Genomic DNA, 19,371 nt, shown 5'->3' with positions numbered 1-19,371 from the left:
GGTGCCTTGTTGGATTCACGATTGCAAGGTGATAATGAAAAAACAAGTTTCCTCGACAGAGAAACACGAATTGCGAATGTACACGAAAAGGGTTATACCGAAGACGAACAAGAGTGTTTGTATGCGGGTGTTATGACATGTAGGGCAGGCAGTCGTCGTCGTCGGATGGGTCATCCTGAGCAAAGACGGCGGAAACGACCTTGTTGCGCTCGGTGAGCAGTTGGTTGTCGAGAGTTCTGAAGCGGGCGGCAGACTCTTTTGGATCGGCGTACCGAGGCGCGCTGGAGTTGGAGTGCAACGAAGTGGGAGTTGCAGTGTTGGCTCGTTCGTTGGCGATCGAGCCAAACGCGGCGTTGAGGTGGGTGATTTCCTGGTCAGAGTAGAGACGCGACGCGTGCGAGTAGGGGTCGAACAAGGATGTCGAAACAGGCGCTGGTGGTGGAATACGCATTGTGGACAGATGCTCGTCGTTCATGTCGTGCTTGTTCGAGACGCCGCTTAGGTCGCGTGAGCGCGTAGCTCCTGAGTAGTGCGAAGAAGGCGAGAGCGGTAGACCGGCAATAGCCGCCATCGAGTCGCGTGAGGCTGGATGCTGTCGTGGTTGCTGTTCTTGCTGTTGGTGCACGTACGGCTGCATGCGCCCAAGTGCGTCATCCTCCTGTGACAGCGTGATGTGATTGGCAGGGTTGCGGAAAGGATCTCGCTGATGCTGGTACGAACCACCCGAGTCAGATCGCTCACGCTTCCAATGCCGCTTGGTGCCGACGGTGCCAACACCAGCACCGATGCCCGCTCCAAAGCTGCCCATCGACGCGCTGGGGCCCGGCATCATGTTTCGGTTGACAGGCGCAGGCGGTGGGAAGAGCGCATCATCCGGCACCACCGAGTGCACACTAGGCGCCACGTTGAGACCGACGCCTCCCGTAGCTCCGATCGAGTCTCGGCTCCTGTGCAGGCTGATCGAGCTGGAATGGCCGATGGATCGGGGCGCATCGTTGACACGGTTTGCGATGGCTCTGCGGTCGTCGTGAAGCTGTGCCATATCTTGGTTGTCGGAAAGTCCGACAGGGCGCGAAGACCATCTCCACGGTGAAGCGCGGCCGGCGACAAAGGGCGAAATAACACCCTGTTGGTCTGTGGAAGCGCCAAAGCGGCCACTCGAAGCCTGACCAGTGAAGCCACCGCGGTTGGCGGAACGGGCCGATCCAAATCCGCCAAAGAAGGAACGCTTCTCGGTATTCTTGTAAACGCCATACTCGTCCGGACCATTATTGTTGCGCTGTCGCCTGTAGAAGAAGATGATAAGGCCAACAACGGCCAAAGCTGCCAGAACGCCACCAACGATTCCACCGATTACGCCAGCCGAGGGACCCGAGTTTTCTTCGGTGGCGTTCACTTTGACTGCAGCAGTGGATGTCGGCGTCGCTTTTGCGCTGGTGCGTGTGGCAGATGTAGCGGCGCGCGAGGTGGCCATGCGAGATGGTGCGGATGTCGAAGAGGCTGGTGACGAGGTAGCGGCTGTACTCGAGGCGGCTGGAAGGCCTGCTATCGCCTCGCGCTGGTTTGTGCCTATGCACGAGCGCGACCTGCCATGGCCGACGGTGTACGACTGCCCACCGACTCCGCCTGTGCCGGATGTCCCAGCATCAAAGGAGGCGATGGCAAAGGTGGTTCCACGAGGATAGTTGACTGTCCAGTCGACACTGCTCCTTCTGGCGTCGCTGATACGCAGTCGAGTGGGCGAGCCATTCTCTGGGAGGATGAGAAGATCCACTGGCATCTTGAGACCGAGATTGCCACGGTCCTCTTGTACGGTGAGAAGCCAGTCGTCGCACTGCCTCGGACTTGAAGACGGAGGATACCAAACAAAGTCGAGATGCTCTGGTGGTGCGGAACACGAGCCTGCTTTGGTGAGCCGAGACAAGGCGGATGTACCTGACACAGTGCCGGTGCTATCGGAGACCGCAACAATGACGGAAGACACGGCGGTGGTGTAACCCGGAACGTTCCAGTCCCAGCTCCATGATCTTCCCTGCATGTAATTGGATGGAAACGATACGGAGACAGGAACGTGGCCGAGGGGTGCAACGGTGACCGTCCAGGGTGCCGTGCCTGTCGATGTGTCCCAGGTGATCTTGGTGGATTGGCATGTTGTCGGATTACTGGAGAGTGTTACTTGGAGCGGTGCGGCCAGCGCACACGTCAAACCAAGGGCGAGCAGAAAGCCAAGAGTGCTGATGCGAGCAAGTGACATGCTCATCTTTGTGGATGAGGCACACAGCAATGGAACAAGCCGCATATATTTTGGCACCAAGTAGGCAGGGCTTTGAGTCAACGAGGTGATTATAGCCAAGAATGAATGTGGTGAGCTCTTCGACTAGGGCGGTGAAGCACGAATGCGATCCAGTCACAGGGTATAAAACGAAGCAAAAGAGTGTCGGTGGTCGAACAACTGGCGAGAATAAACACGATTCGTGATTGCAATGGTGGAGATACGGACGGATCAATCCATGACGGCGTGTGGTGAGATCGGCGACGGAGGTATGGATGGCAGGCAGTGAGTGACACAGCAGGACACCAAGCACAAGCCATTAGCAAGTGTGCTGGAGCGAAGGGCGAAAGGAAGCGCTTTCACGACAGAACACAGTCAAGAGTGTCACCTCCCAGAATCGTGAATAGATGGAAGCGACGCCAACGGCCCGTTGAATTCGGAAGAGCCCGACTTTGCAACAGAGCTGTCAGCTTTTCACCATTCGTGATGCAGTAGCATGGCTGCATGCCAAGCGCCTAAAAGATCTGCATGGCCCAGTAATGGTGGCTTTACGACGTTGCCGAGCCTTGTATTCGCGCGTCCACCACGAACCACGGAAGCATTTTTGATTCGTGATTGGCAGTTCTTAAAAGACATTCATGGTTCCGTGATTCACGTTCGTTGCTCACGCGCCAGTGAGCCTTTCAACACTCGTGACTCACGGCTTTGTGACTGAGAAGCGTGAAGAAGAACATGTTTTTCATTCTTTTCTGTCTTGTCTCACATCCATAATCACCAATCACGAATGGTGAATCGTGAATTAGACACGAAGCGCGTCCGCACACGGCACACGCACTCACGACTGTGGCAACCTGCTGCCTGGGCGTCCTGGTCCCTATTCGTGGTTAAACCGCCGCCTGAACCGCGCGCTGTCGTCTTTTCCCACGGCTGCATGCATGCGCGCAGATCCTTTCCCTGCAGTTGCCGTTGTCACTTTTCTTAAGTAGCTCAAATCTTCATCTCGTGTCTCGGCTTGAGCGCTGTCAGGGTATCTGCTGGCACACACAAAGCACGAATACACGTACTCTCTCGTCTGCCGCCTCGACTCGCATCCGCCGTGTCATTACACTTTGCAGCCCAACTCCTGCAGCTCAGAACACAGAGACCGCAACCGCCATGGGTCGTGCTGACAGTTGCCAAACATCTTTATGCGCACTTTCAATCGTGTGAATTCGTGATTGAAGTGATAACATCACTACCGAGTCGGGCAGAAGCTGACTTACTGGGTCGTGTTTGTATTCTTGGCATCATTCGTGATTACAACCCGCAACATCATTCAAGCACGAAGAGGCGACAAGAGATGAACTGTTGGATTGGCCAGCAGCATCATGCTCCCGCGCCTCCAACTGTATGTGACTATCCTACTTGATTGGCCCCGGAACGTCTGCTAGAATCCCATGTGCGAGTCCAGGAAACGCGTGTCAAACTCGGTTCCTGCTCGACCCTTGGACTGATGTGAATGACCATGAGCATCCTGGAATCCCCCTTGTTGTTGCTGCTGCTGCTGCTGTGAGCCTACATGACCTGCAAATAAGGGCATCGGGCCGTTGTGTTGCATTGGTTCGTTCATCCGGTAGCCAAACCCAAGCGCCTCCCAGTCAGTCTCGAACGCTTCGGCTTCAGCAACCGGGCCCGCAAGACCTTGCTGCTCGTTCCTGACTCGGGCACCAGCATTGAAAGCCCATTTCTCTTTTGACTGATCGCCGGATGGGATGCCATGGTGAACCGTGTCGTAGAGGGTCCCCATAATCTCGCTTTGTTCCATCTTGAGCACAGATTGCTCGCGAGCATCACCTCCCAGCGCAAACGGAGGCGCTAGCATCGCGCCGTTGTGCAGAGACGCCGTGCTAGTCTCCACCCAGTCCCGGTGGTCGCCGGGAGGTCCCGCCGATAAGCCAGCTTCTCTGAAGAGTGCATCAAGCTCCATCGCCGACGTGGCCATCAACGACGAAATGTCAAAGTTGGAAGGACTGTCTGGGAACAGAATCTTTGGGCTGGTCTCCGAGCTGAAAGCGTACCAAGAATTGCTGCTCGTCGTGTCAACGATGGCTGAACCGACGTCAAGACCTCGACTGGGAGTGGTGGCATCGCTGGCGTATGCATCCGCCGGAGTCGAACCTAGTCGGCCTGCTTCACCTGGGTTTGAGCTCAGCCCACGGCCGCTCGTGCCAAGCTCACTATGGTGATCTGGCATCTCATTTTCGATGGGCCACAGAACGCCTGCATTGGGTGATGAGCGCGCCTGACCGCCTGAGTTCCACCTAGACGCGCCTATCAAAGACTCGGATCGAGGAGACGCAACCGCAGCGTCGATGGACCGTTTGAATGCTGGCTGATGCCAATCGCGGTCCTGAGAAAAAAGCGACCAAGACGATGTTGCAGCCGCTGACTTCGGCGCGTTCCGTTTCGAGGATGAGAGTGCCTCTCTACGTTCGTGCTCTATCTCTGACCCCGACGAAGCAAGCGACGCTTTGTTCGCGGAACCTGTGCTATCTTCCTGTTTTGTTTCTTCGTCGCTGATACCGCGACGGTCTGCCGCTGCTTCAAAACGGCCACAATTACCGGACAAGGCCGAAGACATTCTGTCAATCTTCTCGATCACCACAGAAGTGGCGTAGAACATGGTGCGCAGACACTTTCGGCACTTCTCCGCAGTAGCCCATTGCAAAGAGGAGAGAACTTTGTCGCAGGCAGCAGCAAAGTGATGAATCTCATCGACCTTACTGCGGAAGCCGAGTGTGGCGCTGGAACGGAACGACACCGGATCCGTAGCGCTGATCTGCCAGACAGCGTACAGGTAGCTTGTACAGGCGATGAAGACGTTGTGACCCGTCATCCACGTATAATTCATCTGACCTTCTTTGGAAAGTGTCGCATACATATTGATAATGCTGCGGCTGCATTCTTCGACGCTGGCCAAGTCTTTGCGGGAAGCGTTGGGGAAACGAGGGCTGAGTCCGAAAACCATCAGAAGCGTTTGCTGGTAGTTGAGCTCCAGGAAAATGGGATTGTAACCGCAGCCACTGGCCTCAAGGTCACTCTTGGAAGAGGGTGCATAGCGTCGCCATGCGTGAAGTCTGCGTAGAATGTCTGTCTTCCAATGAGCGTACGAGTCGAATCGACGAGGCAGCTCCGCATTCTGATAAAGCATAGACTGGATCTCGGACTGCAGAATACGCATGCGGAAAAAGGAAAGAGAAATCCATCGACTCGCATCTCTAGGTTTCGGCAATGAGACGGCAAAACCTCGGCCTAAACCGTCTTGCTGCTCTTTATCACTCGACTGTAGTGCCGCCAAGGTGGATGCTGCTTCTCTGCGTGCTAGCTCTGTCGACGAATCGATATCTTCCACGGCATCCGCACCGTGAGTGCGATTCTCGTCTTGTTCCATCGGCACGGGCACGATTTCTCTTTCGTTGTCGACCCACGGAAGATTCACCTTGATGTCTGAATCAGCAATTCCAAAGGGTCGGCCAAGGTGCACGCAGACTTGGCGGTCCAGCGCATAGGAGCACCAGAACAACCGGCGCTTCCTCTGAACCAGAGTCTCACTGGTATCGTGAGTGAGATGCGTAGACTCTTCGAGAACACCTGGTGTTTCCGAGTAAAGCCCGATTCCGGTTGTGAGACGCAGGGCGACGCCAAGGCAGTACCAAACACCCGGCTTCATGGGCCGCATTATCGAGTAAAGAGCGGTGAGGAGCAAACACTGAAGCTGCTCAAGAGCGTCTCGGCCCATGATAGCGCCCACGTTGCCTTCTTGGGCGGCACTGGTCAACCGTCTGGGATCCAGGTAACGCATGGCAGCCTCGTGATGATTCTCCGCGCTCCAATTTGAGCGCGTCCAGCCCATGGCAGCAGCTATGGCAAAGACAAGGTGGAACAGATGTCCATCTGCAGGCTGCATCTTGATGGCGAGTTCATCGTCTCCGCCTCGTAGCTGCCGTTGCTCCTCAGCGGAAAGCTTGGCTTTTGCTCTTTCAAGGCCGATAGTACATGCTTTCTCGAAGCGCACCATGAAGGAAGCGCGGTCCAGAATGGGCAGCTGGGGGTTGACGCGCTCAAAGTAGGCATCGATCAGCTTCCTTGCGATCGACAGCGGCGGAAAGGGAGCAGGTAACGGAGATGGCTTGAGAGCCTGTTCAGGTGCAGGGACGGTGATGTCGGCAGTCTCGGTAGCAGTGGCATACTGCATAAGATCGCCGTCGTCGAAAGGAGAGTTTTTCTTGCCGTCAGATGGTGTCGCTGTACCGCTGTGAGGGGAGGGAGACTTGACTTCCAGCTTTGCTAATCGCCCGTCTCGGGTAGCATTGTCGGGATCGCCGCCTGGGAGCGCCGGCTCTCGGAATAAGTTGATGTTTGCTCTTTTGTTTGGATCCTCGCGGTGACTCTGCGCTGCGTGCTTTCTCATTCGCGAGGAAGAGCCCGGGTCGCGAATGCGGAGACCAGCTTGCGCTGATTGTTGGATAGCCTGGCATAGGAGACGTGCGGGGGACAGGCCGCTTGCATGTGAGTGCAGACGCCCGAGCGACGGTCGTGCATTGGCTTGGCGCGTTTCGTTCGCTGCGGATGGGATCACTTCGACCCCGGCTGGTCCGAGGATGAGACCGGGCAGCGATTGACTTGAAGCCAGTTGTTCTCGTTCGTTGTCAGGAGATGTGGCTGGACGCTTTGTTGGTCGCAGATCGGGCGAGGCAATCGATTCGGACTGATCCAGCGGAAATTCGACTTGGACATGTTGTAGAGGTCGTTTGAGTCCGGATGGGGCGGTGTTCGTGAGCCGCGAAGCAGGCTGTTCGGCTAGAAGGCGCTCGAGCTCAGCATTCTGCGCTCGGAGTTCGGCGACCTGATGCTCAAGGTCGACGATATAGCTGCGACTGACTTCACGACCGGTTGCCGAATCGATACCAACACATGGCTCGCCGGCCTTGACGCAAGATCCGCATGCTGGAAAAGCCTGATCGCACTTGATTTTCTTGGAGCGGCATCTCTTGCAAACAAGAACAGCCCTTGCGAGTGGCTTGGCTCCGTGCACGTCAGCAGCATCCAGCGGAGATGACGAATCTGTGGCTTTGTCTGCCTTGCGCTTCGCGGGTTTGTTCGTGAAAGAGGCCAAAGATCCGGTAGCATGATTGGCCTTGCGCTTCGCAGGCTTGTTCGTAAAAGTGGCCGAAGATCCGGTAGCATTGTTGGCTGAGCCACTTGGCTCGGCATTCGAGCCGGAGATGTTGGTAGCCATGGATCGAGAGGCTGAATGTGACGGATGTTGGTTGCTTTTGAAGCTATGTGGATCGGGACAAGGCAAGACGACCGCGCATGCGGCTCTCTGAGCTCGTTCGTGGAAATCAGACGAACGGGTCTGGACCCATGGCCGAGAGTGGTAAGGAGCAGCTACTTATGCCAGTCCAAGGGGTTGATAGGCCTCTGCGACCTATATAGAGACTGGAAAAGGACACTCAAGATGGCGAGAATGCACTTTCGGGATAGAGGATCTGCAGGTTGCCAAGGATGAGATTCGGAGGTGACCGACGAAGAGCAGTTGATCTTGGGGCGGATGAAACGGAAGCAGCCATCCATGCAGCCTAAACAATCGACCTCGGTACCCACACAAGGTCAGAAAGGCTGAAGAAGCTGCGATGCTGATCAAGCGTAGGCTTCGTACGATAGCGTTGGTGTTGGCGGCTGGTTCGGGAAACTCGAATGTCTCGACTGCAAACTCTGGTTGCGTTCGCTAGGTTATATTCCATTTTCTCCTATGCTGTAACGACTTTCCATCCTACCGTGGACTAGATTCGAGGCGGTTTCAACTGGTGTCAAGACAGCCGTTGCAGGTCCTTGGCATCAAGATGAAGATGTGGATCAAGAGATAAGTTTAGAGTTGAGTCCCGAGAGCCGATTCACGATCCGTTAAATCACGTGAATGATAAGTTAAACAGACCCTGAGACGTGAACCGCACCGCCAAGTTAAAAGAGTCGTAAGTCGTAAGTTGCGAATCTTTGAATTCTAACATTTTGGATCCTAAAAACATGAAACCGCCCAAACTCAAGCGCAGCCGAGCACGAGCCAAGTCAGACAGCCACGCACTGCCACGCACTGCCACCGTGCACAGGGAAGCTGTCCGAAACTTACTCTTCCTTGTCTAAGAAACCCATACACCACTTGACACCAACCTCTCACCTTTCACTCACACTCTACTTGCTTTGGATTCTGTCACAGATTCGAGCAGCTACATGCCTCGTTGACAGGATTGTCTCTCGAAACTTGGTTCAGTTCTGCTTCCTCTCATTTACTTCTGAACCACCGAGATTCGCCTTTACCTGAAAGATAAAGCAACAGTCATGTCAGAGCCTGTACAAAAGGGAGAGATCGATCTCAAGTCCCTCGATCAGGCGCTCAACGATGGAAAGGCTGCCTCGGAAGTGCCCGCCGAAACGTTGCAGAAGACTTCCAATACACTAGCGCAGCCAGCTGCTGATGCTCAGACGTCCGCCGGCAACGCCGCCTCTGCACGGAAAGCGCCTTCCCCAGCCACACTGTCGCCATCTTCACCGCGAGCCATGTCGCCTGCTCTAGGCGCTTCTCTACTACCAGCTACTGATGTCCCACCGGCTGTGTCCGAGCTCAAGGTCATGTTTCCCGACCTGGACAGGGACACAATCGCTGCTGTTTTGTCATCACGCGGCGGCAATCAAGAGGCAGCCATCAATGCTCTTCTGCAGATGTCCGACCCAAACTTTAAGCCCTCAACTACAGAATCAAGAACAGACTCGGACGCCCTGTTGGCGCAAACCATCGCTATGGAGGAAGAGCAGAGGCAGCACGAAGAATGGGCTCGGCGTCAGCAACAACAGCAACAGAAACAGTCCAGCATCGGCCGTGGCGGAGGTGGGGCTGGCTCCTTTTTCAGCGGTCTCCTGAGCTCCGACGCACGAGATCCTTCCACACCATCTGCTTCCTCCTACGACCCCAATGCGCTAACCTATCAGCCCCGAGTTCGGCGAAATGCTCCGTCCAACCCTGCAGGTGCCGCTACTGCGGGGGCAAGAACAACCTACGCTCCCCCCAACCATGGGTCGCAAACGTATGAGAATGGTGACAGCCTCATTCCTGGAATGCCTGGCGCCAAGGAAGCCAAGCAGTGGCAGGAGGAAATCAATCGCATGGCCGAGACTGGCTTGGCGAAAGCGGCGTCTACGTTTTCGACGTTCCGTCAGAAAGCTAGCGCTGCCTTCAATGCCCCTCAGGATGGTCCGGGTCAACCAGGCACAGCTGGCACGAGTGGCGCGGGGACTAGCAGTGCTGGTGCTGGGCTCGCTCAAGCCTTCAATAACTTCAGAAGCAGCGCCAGCAGAGGGTTTAACACCCACGAGCCGCCCCAGCAGGCGACTGCTACCCCTACGTTGCAACGTCAGTTTACTTCACCACGATCACCACATGCGAGCGAATACGACCAGGATCCTTCCCCAGTTTCCGAAAATGAATTGGCAAAGATCATCTCGCGCCAAGGAGGTGCAGGCGGCGCGTCGTCGAATCCGTCAGCCGCTGGCAAGGCACGGGCGCTTGCCGAAAGATACGGACTCGGCATCAAGAACGCTGGTCGGGGTGGCGTGGCAGCGTCGCAGAACACCAGTGGCTCGGCACACGCATCAGATTATGCAGGGTGGGATCAAGCTGGCCGCACGCCGATTTCTATTTCGGACAACACGAGCGGTAGCAAGGTCAGCGAACCGGACAAGAACCAGAAAAACTCGATCGCGCTCATGGATTCGGCCAGCGGTCGTGGCATCACCAGCCCGCGTCTGGACCGTAGCCCGACCAAGGAGACAGGCTCCGGCGGTGTCACGAACAAGACTGCTGCTGCTGCTGGCGTTGCTGGGGCCGCCGCTGTCGGTGCAGGTGTAGGTGCTGTTACACTGGCCAGTCACGACGACAATGATCTCAACGATGATTCAGACGACCTCGAGTATGTCAGCAATCCGTTTGAGGACGAAGACTGATCTGTGCAGGGCTACTTCCTTTGCAATGCCACTACTCCTTTGATGCGCGCAGAATGCTGGGCAATGTTCATTTTTCACAGATTGACGGTGATTGCAGAGAGAGAGGTGACGGTGCAATGCGATGAAGGCAAGAAACGGGTATAAGGAGCAAAGAGTGAGAGTGAGAGAAATTAGAAGAGACGACGGTGGGGATCACACCTCCAGGTGCGGATGATATTGGAGTCGTCGGTTGAAACGATGATCCTCGATCTGACGGCTGAGCCGGGAGTAGCGTGATTCAGCTCCAAGGGGTCGTGTGCTAGCGCGAGTAGCGCGCTGGTAGCAGCGGGAGCAAAGATAGCGCACCTCACACTGCCGGCGCCTGCTTGCCAGGATCTGTAGGTCGAATTGTCGCCTGCATCCGACGCACGTGCTTGAGCTGGAGATCTAAGAGTCGACTTGTTGCGCTTCATGCCGGCGAAAAGTGCAGCGAAGAGCGATGCGTTGCTCGCAAGGCTCCACACGTGAATCCAAGCATCTTCGCTACCCGATACGAGGAATTGCGAATCAGACGACGAAGTGGCACGAATCTGGCTCGAGCGGTTGATGTAGCTCGTCGATTTAAAGCGCGAGACGATGCGACGTGAAACGATCGAGTAAATTCGAATGCGAGAATCGTTTGAGGTGACTGTCATGTATTCGCGTGCACTTGGCGGAGCGGCAGAGTCGGTGGTGGCGGTTACGTCGAGCTTGATGGGTTGGATGCTGGTGATCTTGCTTGCCAATGCGGTCTTGCTAGCAGCGGCAGATTTGACCGTCACCGCGTTGACAAAAGTGAGCGAGTCGGTGCACGAAAAGGTCAACATGGAACCCGAGTGAGTACCAACACAAACAGACGAGCCACTCGACGAAAAGGCAACCGCCGTGATGACACCCGGCACGTCATTGATCGATTGAACTCGTCGAGCGGCGATGTTCCAGAGCCTCAACTTGCCGTCCAGTCCGCCGCTGACAAAAAAGCGATCGTCCGTAGGGTGGAAATCAACCGACGAAACGGTGGCAGATGTTGAAAACGTGCAGAGACATTCGCTACGGTTCGGGTGCCATAACTTGGCTGTCTTGTCGGTGCTGCTACTGAGGAGGAAATTGTTCTTGCTCCAGGATAGATCCAAGACATCGCCAGCGTGACCTTGAAAGATGTGGATTGGAGTCGACTTAAACACGGGTACCAGCTCGGGCGTTGCAGCGCGGACGTCCATTTTTGTGTTGCTTCGCATCGACCCGCACACGCCCTGAGGTCCCTGAGGACAGGCGGACGACATCTTCTTCTGCCAAGCTTGCTCTGCACGATGCATCTGTGCCAACTCGATCTCATCAGCCCGATCCGCCGGTGACGAGATGACTTCATAGACGCGGATCAGGTGATCAGAGCCAGCAGCTGCGAGATATCGACCATCGAGCGAGAATTGCAACGCGTACGTTTTGCGTTTGGGCATTGTCGACTTGGTTCGCTTGACTCTTCCAGCCTCGTCCACCTCGCTAGGCATGCGTGGCGATCTTGGTGCGACCGCCTCGCCAGCATTCGAAGAGGAGGTGGTGGTAGACGAGGCAGTGGTGAGATAGCTACTGGTGCTAAACTGACGGTTCACTTTGGGTGGTCGGATGTATAGCGATTCGTCGTCCTCCCGATCATCGGAGCTGCGAACGGCGTTGTTTGGGTGGTTTGCGTAATGCCGATCGAGGAAAGTTTGTGGGGATGTGGGGCGACGAGCTGCCCAACTAGAGCGCTTGCGCCGGGACTCGGCACCGCGGTTCGCCGGAAGGTCTTCTAGGGCGAGAGAAGGGCTTCTTGCCTGTGATACTTTCCTGTTGAGAGAGCTACCGGGAGCGCTCGATGTCGATGAGCAACGGAGCTCCTGAGCAAGAAACACGTTGTCAAACTCAGGCTCTTGATTAGCCTTGGACTTGGAACGCAGCTTGACCTTGATCACTTTTGGAACGGGGATGGTGCTGTGATGAGAAGAGGTAGAATTCTCGGCGTCGAATGGAACAGCAGATGTTGACGAACGGATGCTCTCCTGGCTTCGGATCTTTTTCATGTTGGGGCGAGAGCAGCTGTTGCATGATGCAGATGAGTTGCTGCTAAACGTAGCGGTGCGATCAGGTGGAGTGGGGCTGTGCATAAAGTCTGACCATGCGGCAAATTGGGAGGCTGGAGATGCATTGATAAAGTCTCGAGGTGTTGTGGACTCGGCTGTATGTGGTCGGGCGAGTCGAGGGTCATGGCTGTTCGCTGGATACGATGAGGAAGTGAATAGGCCTGCGCTCATTCGCCATACTGAACTGAGCTTCGGCAAAGAGATGGGTGGCGCGTTCAGAGGCGCGTTGACAGCGAGCGTCGGCATGGGAGAGACAGATGTTGGCGATGATGGGCGAGATGGTAGTTCCGATTCGGAAGCTGCTTGTCGACTTCGATCACGCGAAGGACTCTTGGGCGACTCAGGCCGTCGCTGACTGATACGCAGCTGGGTCAAGTCCGGTTCAGTGTTGGAGGATGGTGCCGAGCTGTTGTTGCTATTGCTGATCAGAGTGCTGGAGGTATTGCGTCCCCAGAGTGAGAAGCGCGGTAGCCTTAGACCGCCATTGCTTTTTGAGGCTTGTGGAGGTGTGTCTGGACGATCGCGAATGTCGGAAGAAGCGTACGACGAAATTGAAGATGAAAAGGAAGATGACAAGGAAAACGATGACATTGGTCTGTATTGTGATGGAGCAGACAGAGAGGGGACGCGGGCCGCCTCTGCTGTAGCGCCGTGCGCAGAAGACGAATGACTATGCTGAATGGTGTCAAGTGGTAATGCAAATGGGGAAGCAGATTCCAAGCTTCTATGGATCTGGAACTTGATTATGGTCGCAGATCAGTAAACAAAAATGTCGTAGACGATCACCTTGCCATGACTGAGCAACAGATAGGGATGAGGATGTCAAAGCGATTCGGCGGAATGGAACGGCCGGTTCGCGCATAAGAGGGTCAAGGTGTAAAGAGAAAACAGGCAAACGCAAGTTTGGCGAAGTACGCCCGTGGCTCGGATGCAAGCAAAGAGGGCGGGCCGACGGTGATTGACAAGCTAGGTTGAAAAGTTGTCTGACGCAGAGCAGGGTGGCCGTTGAGGATGAAGGGGAGCGACACGACCAGCAGAAGAAGGACAAGCTGAAAAGGCGCTATGCAGGGTCGAGTGGTATTTTCTTGGAGGAAACGTTGATAGCGGTAGCATTCAGCGGAGGGACTTGGACCCTCTTTGTGCCGCGGAGATGAAGTCCCGGGATGACCACATCTACGCTTGAGCAGAGAGGATCAGATTGTGACCAGATTGTGACACTGAGAATTCGATGCTATGCGAAATGTTTCGAAGCGTTTCGAACAGCAGAGTGCCCGAAAGGATTCACGACTTGTGGCTACGATCCTGAGCGTGGCATCCAAACAAGCATGGATGGAATTGATTGATGCAGAACCACAAGCCGAGCCGAGAAAGAGGAAGGCTTCGTCTTCAGAGGCTAGCTCGGGTGTAAGTTCCGAAGCAAGCAGCTGCAAGAGACAAAACAGGTATGCTGCTCGTTTGATGTCTCACAAAGAGTGCACTAACTAACTTACGCAGCAGCCAAAAATTTACCTGACGATCTGTGCAGCTGAGAAGGGCCAACCAAGCTCTCATAGAATCGCGAATGCGTGGCCACTTGTCCCATCCGCCGTGTGACAGGTTCAGCCGCGATCCACGATCACGGAAATATGGCGGCGAACCAGGAACGCAACCGACGAGGTTACCTTAAGTTAATTTTTTTTTATCTCTTCCTCGGTACTTTCACACCTTGCCTGACAAGTCCGTCGGACCTGAATTGCCATATTGGAAGCGCCGTGTAAGCGCGATACGCCACTTTGCAGCTGATACTTCACCGCTTGCCCTCCCACCAGTCACGGGTGGCAAAACGGCAAGTGCACATGTGCGCGAAAATGTTTCGAATCGCTCAAAGATGGCTCAGGATGGCTCGGAAGCAGGCAACCTTGGATGAGCACATCGCAGAATAGGACCCGAGACAAGTGCCGCGGAAGTCGAATCGGGGTGACCAACAAGCGACGACAGATTTCATGAATGTCCGGCAATCAGCCTCCGTGGAGATTCTTGATTCACGATTCCACTCTGTGACTGCGCTGTGCTGACACGTTCTGCCATGCCACCCTGTGCCGCGATTCGGACTAGATCGGACTACTGTGCGTTGCATCATCGTTGTCGTGTCGTACCGTGTGGTTGCTATCGTATTCACCAAGCTCTCGAAGGAACAATTGTGAATCCAACGAGTGCCCAATGTGGCAGTGCGGCCATATACTGTATTCCTTACCTCGCTCGAGACTCACTGAACGAAATTCAAGTCTCGCTTAAAAGAGTGATTCTAGTTTTAATTACCCTGGCGCCGAATCGCGAATGTGTTTTCACACAAGGCATGAGGGGGATTTTAGACGGGTCCACAGCTGCAAAGAGCGAGCGTGCAGCAATTTTGTGTTATTCTTCTTGAATCGTGAATGTTTCTTTCCCCTTTGACGGTCTCACGTGAGCTTGCTGCCGTGTCGCAGCCATCCACGATTTTGTTGCAAGGATCGTGTGCAAGGAGGCGAGTTTGCTGTCCAGTGTCTTCGTTCACTCAAGCACTTTCAGGCTGTCCCTGATCCAGTCTTGAGTCCTGATTCAGGCTATGCTTTGTTTGGTGACAACTCCCTCGGACCTTTTTTGATAACCGTTCACGCAGGATGGAAGATGGTGTCCGAGGTTGCTGCACCTCGTTGCACTCGTCATCAAAAGACCTTGTGAATGTGTCAGCGAAGATGATGAAATCTCTATGACACGACAGCACTTTACGCGCCAGTCACGGCTCAGTTTCGTCAACCAGAGTGACACAACTGGAGAATTTGTCGTGCCAGTCTTTTTCTAGGCCCTGGCTGAAACTCGCTGCCAAATTCTTATAACTAGCACGACATGAACCCTTGCTCACCCTTTGCTTCGTAGTGCTTCTGCTCGATGGGAAAAAGTGGGAGCAATTCCACCTCCACCTGGTCTATGCTCGACAGGCGGCTTTGTTGCATCAAGCTCATTCACGATTTGAGCACCGCTGCTTCCCGCGGATCGTAATTGTGCGCGGGCTAGGAACCAGGAATGAAGGCAATCGTGAATCTAACCGATCTTGACACCTTGACATCACACCACATTCACGATTCGTGATTCGTGATTCGTGATTCGTGATTCACGATTTAGCAAATTGCGAGACGCTGTAACATTGAGTCTCGCGACACCGTGCACGTGACAAGAAAATGGAGAAAGAAGGAAATCGGTGACTGAAGTCGAACCCGATCGATCGATTGTATTGAAACGATCAGGTTCTTTCGTATTTGGTGGGTTCAAGATGACCAAGTTCCTTTGTTCCCACTTGTTTGCAGAAGTCTGTCACCAGACAAAGAAGCAGGCCCATTTGCTTGTAACAAAGCATTGACGAGAAGATGCGGCAGCGGGCTTCCTTTCACTTCTCGGCAACTCGCTGTCATGGCGTCAAGCCGGCGCCGTCAGCGAATGCATTCAAGATTTTTGCATCGCCACGAGCGACGCGCTGATTCACGCTAGGCCACAAAGGGACCCACAATCGTGAATATCTTCGCTCCCCTTTGTTGTGCTCTCAACAGGTGCCCAGTGTTTGTTCAGAGTCCTTTCAACAAGTCGGGGCTGGATTCAAGCTCTAATGTAAGGACCTGGTGGCCCATAAAGGTCAAAATTCATGGGACTGAAGGTGATCATGTCACCCTACCCCTCCATCGACCACAAACTCGACATAACTCTGCAATTGCTTGAATCTGAACACTGCCATGACGAAGTCGACGTCAAAAGCAGCCAAAATAGCCTTTGTGGGCCTCAATGCCCTCCGTATCACCTCGCTCATCGTCCTCCTTCTCGTGTTCGCTACCCTCATTATGGGTCTAGTGGAGGACATTCGCGACTACCGTAGTGACGCGATCATGGACGTGGCTGAAGCCGAAGATTGCGCTTACGTTCCTGGGACTTCCATACCTATGCAGACATGGGGCATCTTTTGGGTCGAGCTACATCGTGCGCTACTTGTGCTCGGTGTGGTAGCGCTGTTCTTTGCCGAGCTCAGCTGGTTTGGTAATTCGAGGCTCGAGCATGCTGCCAAGCTATGGTTTCCCGTACTCAGCCGCACAAGAGGTCTTGCAGCGCTTGGAACCGTTCATGTGGTAATTGCGACTTCCATTCTGTCCCACTACTTGGACGAATTCCCGCTCGTCGTTAGCTGGATGCTGTTCACCGTGGGCGTCTTCTATTTGTGCCTCGGGCTCGCTTTCCATTCTCATCCGCTCAAAGATGGTCGCAGCTTGTTTGCCACGAAGCGGAAGAATTTCATCGAGAGGCAAGGACAAGGCCACATGTATCACTCGTTTGGTCACGAAAAGGGTTACGGCGCCATCACCAGCACCGGGAAGTCTTCCACATCCCTTCGTAGGTTCTTTAAACCAAAAGGCGGACAACGCAACACACACAGTCAAAGCGTGTCTATACATGAGACTTTCCCATCTCTTGAGACTGCATCCCACAAGCAGGTGCTAGCGGACAGGGCGAGACGGACGCAACATTGTCGAACCCCCTCGAGCGTAGCTGTTGACATGTCGATTGCCGAAGCAGATCGCTCATCGATCACGCGCGACTTTGTTTATAACGCACGTGCCGGCGTCGTGCAGGAACGTGAGCCTAGTGCAGGCGCACTTCCGCCCCATCACGACAATTCTTGGGGGAGGCAGCATGCATCAAGCGAGCGACGCGATAGCGATGTCAGCCACCAATCCTGCAGTGCAGCCAGTATCGCCAGTAGCACCCAGATCCGCATCGGTGGCTACACGTCTCAAGAAGCAACTCGTGCTCGGGAACGTGCCCGGCGCCGACGTGTTGCCGGCGGCAACGTCGAGTCAAGTCATCCGCCCCCAGCGAAAAGCACCGGTCAGGGCGCCAAGACGTCCAAGATCAAGACTGCTAAAAGACGTAGCATCGCTCTTGTCAATACCGCTCGCAATCGGCTGAGTGCAGGAACAGCCTCGGCACTCGCAGCTAGAAGGCGTCATGCGGTAGCTGCCCAAGCACGAGGAATTCCCAACACAGACACCGAAATCACGATCGAGTACATCGATGATGATGCCACCGCTCCGCCGGTCCCTCCACTGCCTGCTTACCACCAGGCCACCAGCACCACACATGAGATGGTGCAACTTCCTGTTGCGTCCCGCTTTGCTCGAAATCATGTAGCGTAGTTGAATCGGATTCAATTATGTGAATGCCTGTTTTCTTTGTTCGTTTGATCCCTGAACATGCATCTAGAACAGTCCAACTGAAAAAACCCATCCGAAAGGGACAGAGCATACAGTAAGTCGAAACAGTCCCAAAGAAAAAGACCAGAAAAAAGGAATCAAAAGGACCAAAAAATATCGTAATTGGTGACAAGAGTGGGATTCGAACCCACGCCCGAAGACTGCGATAAGATGAACCTCCTGAACACAGCGCCTTAGACCACTCGGCCATCTTGCCTGTCGGATAAAGTCAGACACACTAAGCTATTATTACGATACTACGGTCTTTCAACATATTCACGTCGACTTTGGCAAGGTCTGGGGTGTAGTACGGTACGTTCATCTCCTCCGCAGGATTTGGCCAGCATACATTATTGCACTTTACGCATTAAAATCTCGAAGGTGAAGAACCGTGAATGTGTCAGGGTCGGCCCGACTGTTTGGAAGCGGCTGTGGCTGTTCCGACCTGAGAGCAAAGCCAGCACGCCAGGGTCCATGGATGTCGAGAGTTCGCCACATAAGTTGGCAGAGCTAGCTAGGAGATCGGTTGAGCGGAAAGCTCCGTAGCTCTCTCCGCCACTGCAGCGAAATGTCGGGTCATGAGCCGTCCGGGAGGATACGGCTGAGCAAGGAGGACAAGGAGGCGCATGATTTCATCCGCGATCCCGAGGGAACAAGATACTTGGCTGGAACCTCTCTTTGTGAGACGACTTGCGGCAGCATGGGTGCAACACAGCTCCAGCACACTTCTCAGCAGTAGCAGATTTTCCACAACGAGAAATTTGTGACAAGCAAGTCATCATCTGATGTCGATGAAAAAGGTGACTAGTGACCAGCCTCATTGGATCGGACGGGACACCAAAAATGAAAATGGCCGGTTGGTCTGTAGTTGTGCTGCAGTGCTGACTTCAATGCATACAGAGCAGTGTCAGATGGACGTGGGCGGGAACGGTGCCAAAAGCTTTGAAGATGCCCACGTCGAGCATGGCTGATACTCGGCTACAGCAAAGCAATGAGGAAGCTACGGGTGACCAACTTGGATGCACACAGGGTGAACTCAGTGTGTTGGAATTCCGCGGATGACTAACTTGTCTTTGATGTGTAAAGCTGGGAGAATAGGAGGTGCGCCTGTTTCCGCGCTCGCGATCGCAAGCCTGTAGTAAGACAGTTCCATCACCGAGAGAACGAGGCTCAGACAGCGCGATTCAAGTATGACCTCGCAGATGAGGAGGTTGGTGCGACAGATCGTGGGGAAGCTGACTTTGAATTGATGGTCAGAATGAATTTTCCGATTGGCTGAGCTTATCGGCAATCGTCACCGCGTCTCGAAGCGTTGGCTAATAGGCGAGGGTTTGTGACCGGACGGGCTGAGCAATCATGAATGTCCTTTGATCTTGGACCATAACGCTGCACGACCTTTCCTCTCCACTCGCCTTCTGTGGGTGGAACCCTGTCTACTTCTGTGTGTTTGGTCTGGCACGGAATGATCCGAAGTGTCTCAGTCGGCTCTATATGACATTGTTTCATCCGTTCGCACCCGTCCGCCGGGACATTGAAAAGCTGGTAAAAAGTTATGACCGGCTAATTGGCCCATCTCTACCCTGCAGTGCTTTTTTCACTTGCTCTTCTTTTTCTTCAGATAAGCTAGACAGATGTCTCTTGTCTGCTTGACCAGGTGGCAGCCAAGAGGCGT

At 54.4% G+C, this 19,371-nt stretch overlaps 5 protein-coding genes and 1 non-coding gene across 6 annotated transcripts; 2 read left to right on the top strand and 4 right to left on the bottom strand.

Moving 5' to 3' along the window:
* Window positions 1-130: 130 nt before the first annotated feature.
* On the bottom strand, window positions 131-2,254 carry UMAG_00534 (uncharacterized protein; the record flags this gene model as incomplete). Its single annotated transcript, XM_011388070.1, has 1 exon — window positions 131-2,254. The coding sequence occupies one exon, from the start codon at window positions 2,252-2,254 to the stop codon at window positions 131-133; it is 2,124 nt and encodes a 707-aa protein (XP_011386372.1).
* A 1,444-nt stretch (window positions 2,255-3,698) lies between these two features.
* On the bottom strand, window positions 3,699-7,550 carry UMAG_00533 (uncharacterized protein; the record flags this gene model as incomplete). The annotated part of the gene is made up of 1 exon (XM_011388069.1): window positions 3,699-7,550. The coding sequence occupies one exon, from the start codon at window positions 7,548-7,550 to the stop codon at window positions 3,699-3,701; it is 3,852 nt and encodes a 1,283-aa protein (XP_011386371.1).
* A 1,100-nt stretch (window positions 7,551-8,650) lies between these two features.
* UMAG_00532 (uncharacterized protein) lies at window positions 8,651-10,309 on the top strand (the record flags this gene model as incomplete). The annotated part of the gene is made up of 1 exon (XM_011388068.1): window positions 8,651-10,309. One exon carries the CDS (start codon window positions 8,651-8,653, stop codon window positions 10,307-10,309), a length of 1,659 nt encoding a protein of 552 aa, XP_011386370.1.
* Window positions 10,310-10,479: 170 nt separating this feature from the next.
* Window positions 10,480-12,693, bottom strand: UMAG_11440 (uncharacterized protein; the record flags this gene model as incomplete). Its single annotated transcript, XM_011388465.1, has 1 exon — window positions 10,480-12,693. The coding sequence occupies one exon, from the start codon at window positions 12,691-12,693 to the stop codon at window positions 10,480-10,482; it is 2,214 nt and encodes a 737-aa protein (XP_011386767.1).
* Window positions 12,694-16,190: 3,497 nt separating this feature from the next.
* On the top strand, window positions 16,191-17,642 carry UMAG_00530 (uncharacterized protein; the record flags this gene model as incomplete). Its single annotated transcript, XM_011388067.1, has 1 exon — window positions 16,191-17,642. One exon carries the CDS (start codon window positions 16,191-16,193, stop codon window positions 17,640-17,642), a length of 1,452 nt encoding a protein of 483 aa, XP_011386369.1.
* Window positions 17,643-17,826: 184 nt separating this feature from the next.
* Window positions 17,827-17,916, bottom strand: UMAG_16008. Its single transcript is given in 2 exon segments — window positions 17,827-17,866; window positions 17,879-17,916. It is a non-coding gene; the product is annotated as a tRNA-Leu (tRNA).
* Between the last annotated feature and the right edge of the window lie 1,455 nt (window positions 17,917-19,371).

This window comes from Mycosarcoma maydis, chromosome 1 (assembly GCF_000328475.2).
Source record: "Mycosarcoma maydis chromosome 1, whole genome shotgun sequence".
Lineage (NCBI taxonomy): Eukaryota > Fungi > Basidiomycota > Ustilaginomycetes > Ustilaginales > Mycosarcoma > Mycosarcoma maydis.
Note: the sequence above shows the minus strand (reverse complement) of the source record. Positions and strands in the feature narration are given on the sequence as shown.